Consider the following 6,488-nt stretch of genomic DNA (forward strand, 5'->3'; position numbering starts at 1 on the left):
ACCCAGAATGGAGTACAGTGGCGTGATCTTGGCTCACTGCAACCTCTGCCTCCCGTGTTCAAGCGATTTTCCTGCCCCTCAGCCTCCCAAGTAGCTGGGATTACAGGCATGTGCCACCGTGCTCTGCTAATTTTGTATTTTTAGTAGAGATGGGGTTTCACCATGTCGGTCAGGCTGGCTGGTCTCAAACTCCTGACCTCGGGTGATCCACCTGCTTCAGCCTCCCAAAATGCTGGGATTACAGGCGTGAGCCACCACCCCTGGCCTTATTATTATTTTTTATATTTGAAACGGGGTCTCGCTTTATTGCCTAGACTGGCCTCAAACTCCTGGGCTCAGGTGATCCTTCTGCCTCAGTCTTCTGAAGTGTTGGGATTACAGGCATGAGCCACTGTGCCCAGCCAGGGTATGTTTCTTTCTTCTCACTTTACTGGCCTCTCTTTTATCCCCAGTCCCTCAGACTCATATTCCTGGAGAAAGTTCTCAATGTAGTTGGCTTACTAGAAACAACTGTAAGGAACCTCCAACTTTCCCACAAATGAGACACAAACTACTGTAGCTGCATGGGCAAATACAATAGCCAAGTAACCTTGCCTCCCCTGTTCCTTCTGCCTTCTTTTCTGAGCCTTGCCCAGATCACCTTTTCCTTCCTGGCCATGAGGTTCCTCTCTCAGACCTGGGACGGGTCCTCACCTGCTTTTGTGGAAGACCAGAGGGAAGCGGGTGCTGGAGGAGCTTGGTGCTTCACAGCTCTGAGCAGATGTTTACCTGCTGATCTAGCAGATGCCTGAGAGGTGACCACAGGGGTACAGAATAGGGGACAGACATCGCCTTGGTCGGTGCCTGGGAGGGGCCTGAATTCCACCCACCAGGGGTTCCTTTCCAGCCCCTGTTGGATACCTCCAATGACATAGTGGCCCTGAGTTTCCACCCACTGGGAGCAGCCCTACCCTAGGATCTTCACCTTCAGGGCCAAGCATGGACTGGAACACTAAGAAGGAAACAACAGGCCATCTTCCTCTCTTTCTCTCATTAAATTGTGAATAATAGTGCATTTACTTATTCTCCCACTTAAAATGTTGTTTAAATCCTTTGAAGAATCTTGCAAGGTAGCTTGGCTAGACAGCAGGCAGGACAGTCCAGTGCCTCTGGTGGGGGAGCCAGGGTCTTCCACTCGCCTGTCTTTTGGTCCAGCAAGAAGGCATTTGGATTGATGGTGTAGTCCTTTGTTTGGACATCGCTGGCAGTGGTGATACCCCCACATACAAACACCTTGCTGTCTCCAATGGAGCATATAGCATGGGACACATCCAAGGGGCAGTTGTTGGGCAAGAGAGGCACTGAGGTGGTCGTCTTGCTGGCCTTCACTTTCTGCAGATTGATTTCCACACTCTGCCGGTGGCTGTGCACGCAGAGGATGTTGTCCTGTTGGAAAGAGAGCAGGGGCCGGTGGTTGAACTCAATGGGGAAGGTGATACATTGGACGACGTCCCCAGTGCTAGTGTCAAAGCAGTCCACCACCCCAACCCGGGAGATATAACCTTTCACCAAGCACCGTCCAGTGACAATGTACAGATGCCGGTCACCTTTGGTGATCACGGCGGTGCCATCCATGGGGATGCTCATCTTTCCTGCCAGGCACCAGACTTCCTTCCGCTCATCATAGCGATAGATGTTGGAGACGTACCGCCTTGGGGCAATGCTCCCGCCCACTGAGTACACCGTCCCCCCACAGGTCACCATGGTGTGGAAGACAAGCCCGATGGGCAGGTCGGGCAACTTGGTCCAGGAGTTGTCATCCATGTCATACCGCCAGGCTGTCTTCAGCCCTGAAATCTGCTCAGTGGTGCCACCAGAAATGTAGATGTAGCGACCAGCAGAGGTGGCACTAAGTGCTGCTGCCCGATAGGGCATGTCTGAGAGCTTCATCCACAGGTTCTCCTGGATGATATAGGCAAACACTCCATCATTGAACTGGCCGTGGGCCTTCTGGCCACCGAGGATGACCACTGAATCAAGCAGGGCCCCTTTCCGCTGGTAGACCAGCAGGCTGCATGGCCGCTCCTGCTTGCGGTCCATCAGGACATTCTCAATCAGGGCTGCATGGGATGAGGTGTTCTCCATGCCCACCAGCTTGTTGCTGGCAAACACCAGAGTCTTGTTGGAGACGGCATTGAGATTGATGTAATTGAAGAACTTCTTGAAATACTTCTCCCGCTCCTCCTTCCGGAAGTACACCCAATTGATGAGTGTGCTGAGAGCCTGGTCTTCATTGAGCACGTGAAGGTTTTCATCACGGAGCAGGCGGCCGAAGATAACAGGGGGACAGCGCATGAAGTGCATGGAGCCCTCAGGACTGGCCCAGTAGTGGAAGTTGTCGCGAATGCCTGAGTAAGCTAAGTCTGATACCTCTTTGAGCTCAAACAGCTCGGCCAAGAAGAGGTAGCGCAAGCAGTTGGCATGGCGGATGGACTTAATAAGAAAGTTGTTGCAGTGAACTCGAAGGCGTGGTGTGTTGAAATACTGAGCCCCACGAAGCAGCTCCTCCACGTTTTGCTCGGAGATCACCACTTTGCCGCTATAGAAGTAGTCCAGAAGCTGGTCCACTGTGACCGGGCTCAGATAACTGGAGTCAATGGTGATGAAAAGCTCATCGGTGGTCTTCATGTCATTGCTGGAGATGAGGCTCCTCACCAGTGGGGAGACAGCAGCCAGCACGTTGCGATGTGCAAAGAAGACGTGGTGGTCCACGCTCAGGGCCATGTCCCAGTACTCTTTGCGTTTCCTCTGTCTGTTCAGGTTCTGCAGCACGAAGCTGTTGTAGTTTTTCTCGGTGAATTCCAATTTCATGGTACTTCTTGTTGGTTGAAACAGATCAGCAGCAGGTACTGGAGAATAGACTTTCTCAGGCCTTTGGGATTCAGATTGATGGTTGTTTGCAGAGCGGTTGACCAGGGAGAAGAAAGGGTGGGTGAGAGGATGATGTCATAGAATGGATGAGGTCATCACAATGCAGGCCTCCCTGAGGCCTGTCTCAGAGGCACTGGGCCTTCCTCCCCTCTGATCTCTCCAACCTGCCAAGACCACATACCTTAGCAGGACCTAAAGCCCTGGGCCCAGAGCTCAGGAGGAACCTCAGAGATGGGCAGCAACTTCCAGCTGGGACTTTCAAACCACAGTTCAAGGCTTCTGGAATGTTAGAGCCAGTCTGGGTGGGGCAGTGGGGAGCAGTTTGTGTAGGAGAGGTAAGGGGAGGTGGGGAAAGGGAAGAGATATCAGACCGTCTGGAAGAATCCTCCCATTTCGAGGGAAACTGAGACCAGAGAAGAGAAGGCACTTGCCCAAAAATCACATAGCCAGTTGGAAGCAGAGCAGGGCCCAGAACTTGAGTAACCTGGCATTTTTCCTACCCTTCCGGAAGCTCCTGACTACCCAGCTTTCCCCAATCTCTGACTCTCAAGTCTCCAAGCACTCTTTCTGCCAAGGCTCCTGGGCATCAGAGAAAAGCTCTGTCCTTTGGCCTCTGACCTTGGTGGCCATGGACATCATTCTCCTTCAAAATAGAGAGGTGGAGGCCACTCCCTGGAGCGGGGACGCAGGAGTTAACCACAAACGGGTGCATGGGAGGGTCTTTAAATCCCGGATGATTTCAGCTCCATGGTAAACTAGAATATTTCCCCCACATTTCCAAGTGTCCAGTTGGAAATTGTTGGGGGCTTCAGTGGGTCAGCTTTCTCCATCAAGGGAGGACTTGAGCGAGTTGCTCAGACTTTCTAAACTTTAGTTTCCTCCTCTGTGAGATGGAACTAATATTTGATAGTAGTACCCACTTCCAAGATTATTATGAGTTTATTTCTATTTTTATTTTTTTTTTTTTTTGAGACAGAGTCTCACTCGTCACCCAGGTTGGAGTGCAGTGGTGCGATCTCAGCTTGAAACTGCCTTTGCAAAATTATGACTGAGACAGTGAAAGAGATCAACTTAACTGACTCCATCTTGCTTCTAACCTCCAAGCTGTCCTTGTTCATTTCTTGGCAAAGGCTGAACTAACTTGGGGAGAAACCTATATATATAGTTTATAGTTTAAACAAAGAAAGCCCTTTCCCAAAGCAGACCTCCTTCTTGTCTGGGGACTAGATTGCCTTTGTAGGACTAACATTAGCCACAAGATTAGAAATTATGGTTTAGGGCCGGGCGCGGTGGCTCAAGCCTGTAATCCCAGCACTTTGGGAGGCCGAGACGGGCGGATCACGAGGTCAGGAGATCGAGACCATCCTGGCTAACATGGTGAAACCCCGCCTCTACTAAAAATACAAAAACTAGCCGGGCGAGGTGGCGGCGCCTGTAGTCCCAGCTACTCGGGAGGCTGAGGCAGGAGAATGGCGTAAACCTGGGAGATGGAGCTTGCAGTGAGCTGAGATCCGGCCACTGCACTCCAGTCCAGGCGACAGAGCGAGACTCCGCCTCAAAAAAAAAAAAAAAAAAAAGAAATTATGGTTTAGGAGTCATGTAGCGGGAAGCTACAAGATTCTAACCTTCCCTAAACTGAGACCAGTGCTTGAGATTCTTTTTTCTTTCTTTCTTTGTTTCTTTTTTTCTAGACAGAGTTTTGCTCTTGTTGCCCAGGCTAGAGTGCAATGGTGTGATCTCAGCTCACCACAACCTCCAACTCCCGGGTTCAAGCGTTTCTTTTGCCTCAGCCTCCTGAGTAGCTGAGATTACAGGCATGCACCACCACACCCGGCTAATTTTGTATTTTTAGTAGAGATGGGGTTTCTCCATATTGGTCGTGCTGGTCTCGAACTCCCGACCTCAGGTGATCCACCTGCCTTGGCCTCCCAAAGTGCTGGGATTACAGGCGTGCGCCACCGTGCCCAGCCAGTGCTTGAGATATTTTGCAGACCCTGCACTTGATGGATCAGCTGGCACCACTCAGATCGATAAACTGGCTCATCTGATCTTGTGGCCCCTGGACCCAAGAACTGATTCAGCCCAAAAAGACAGCTCCGACTCCCTATGATTTCATCTCTGACCAATCAGCAGCACTCCTGGCTCACTGGCTTCCCCCTACCCACCAAGTTATCATTAAAAACTCTGCTCCCCCAATGCTCCTGGAGACTGATTTGAGTAATAATAAAACTCCAGGCCAGGCACGGTGGCTCATGCCTGTAATCCTAGCACTTTGGGAAGCCAAGGCAGGCAGATCACCTGAGGTTAGGAGTTCGAGACCAGCCTGGCTAACATAGTGAAACCCTGTCTCTACTAAAAATACAAAAATTAGCCGGGAGTGGTGGTGCATGCCTGCAATGCCTGTAATCCCAGCTATTCAGGAGACTGAGGCAGCAGAATCACTTGAACCCGGGAGTCGGAGGTTGCAGTGCGCACAGATCGCACCATTGCACTCCAACCTGTGGGCAACAGAGTGAGACTCCGTCTCAAAAAGAAAAAACAAAACCAAAAAACAAAAAATAAAACCCTCCAGTCTCACGCACAGCCGGCTCTGTGTGAATTACTCTTTCTCTATTGCAATTCCCCTGTCTTTTATTACCCACCCACCCCCCACACCCCCCCAGTAGCTGGGATTACAAGCGCCTGTCACCATGCGCGGCTAAGTTTTGTAATTTTAGTAGAGACGGGGTTTCACCATGTTGGCCAAGCTGGTCTCGAACCCCTGACCTCAGGTCATCCACCCGCCTAGGTCTCTCAAAGTGTTGGTATTATAGGCGTGAACCACCGCGCCCGGCCTATTATTAGAGTTTAAATGAGAAAAGGACTGGAGAGTAATGGGCTCGTCATAAAGCTCAATGAAGACTAGCTGCCGTTTTCTTACTCATATTACACCAGTTCGCCCAGCTCCGGCGTTCGTGGCTGCTCCCTTCATAAAAATTTGCGGTCGTCGTGGTTCTGGTTTCGCGGTAGCTGGGGAGGCTGTGGCTCCCTCGCGTCTCTTCCGGGCCGGCCGCCCGAGTCAAGTCCAGGCACGCGGTGGCGCTGGAGGGCCGTCCCCGCCCCGGAGCGCATCGCCTCTGCGCCAGGCACCACCCCAACTCCTTTCCAGGATGGAAAAGAGGCGCGGGGCGTCCCCCTCCACGCGTCACCGTACAGAGGCGGCAGCGCCGTGCCGTCCACCGCGACCCTGGAATTCAAAAGGCAGGATCGGGGGCTCTCAGCCTGGCAGGACTCATTAGATCTCCCCAGACACACACCTGTCCCCACTTTGCAGATGGGAACGCTGAGCCCCCAACGGAGGCGCGCCCTCCAGAGGCCAGCAGACTGTCTCCGAATCCCAGCAACAGCTAGGGCGATTCCTGATCCCTGCGAGTCCTTTGCTGGGAGAGAGGAGGGTGCCCGCAGACTCGGACAGATTCCTGGCCGGCGGGGGGCTCCCGGAGTCATGTGGGGCGTCTGTGGCACTGCTATTCGTGCAAGGAGGAGATAAGGGCCAGCTGGAGCGCCGCGGGAGGGAGGGAGGCGGAGGCAAAAGAGCC

The 6,488-nt window shown here is 52.4% G+C and overlaps 1 protein-coding gene across 2 annotated transcripts; it reads right to left on the bottom strand.

Annotated features, from left to right (window-relative positions):
• Positions 1–296: 296 nt before the first annotated feature.
• CCIN (calicin) lies at positions 297–4,125 on the bottom strand. 2 transcript variants are annotated; one of them, XM_033238113.1, is made up of 2 exons: positions 1,587–4,125; positions 297–1,425 (listed from the first exon to the last, which is right to left on the bottom strand). In XM_033238113.1, exons 1-2 carry the CDS (start codon positions 2,848–2,850, stop codon positions 992–994), a joined length of 1,698 nt encoding a protein of 565 aa, XP_033094004.1. In that variant the 5' UTR covers positions 2,851–4,125; the 3' UTR covers positions 297–991. The 2 variants fall into 2 exon arrangements, with proteins under 2 accessions (XP_033094004.1, XP_033094003.1); XM_033238112.1 differs by having other exon boundaries at positions 1,016–3,951.
• Between the last annotated feature and the right edge of the window lie 2,363 nt (positions 4,126–6,488).

This window comes from Trachypithecus francoisi, unplaced genomic scaffold, assembly GCF_009764315.1.
Source record: "Trachypithecus francoisi isolate TF-2019V2 unplaced genomic scaffold, Tfra_2.0 Lachesis_group16, whole genome shotgun sequence".
NCBI classification, from domain to species: Eukaryota; Metazoa; Chordata; class Mammalia; order Primates; family Cercopithecidae; genus Trachypithecus; species Trachypithecus francoisi.

Bases quoted from the DNA above. Each gene is read 5' to 3' on its own strand.
- CCIN (XM_033238112.1), bottom strand. From the start codon at position 2,850: ATGAAATTGGAATTCACCGAGAAAAACTACAACAGCTTCGTGCTGCAG.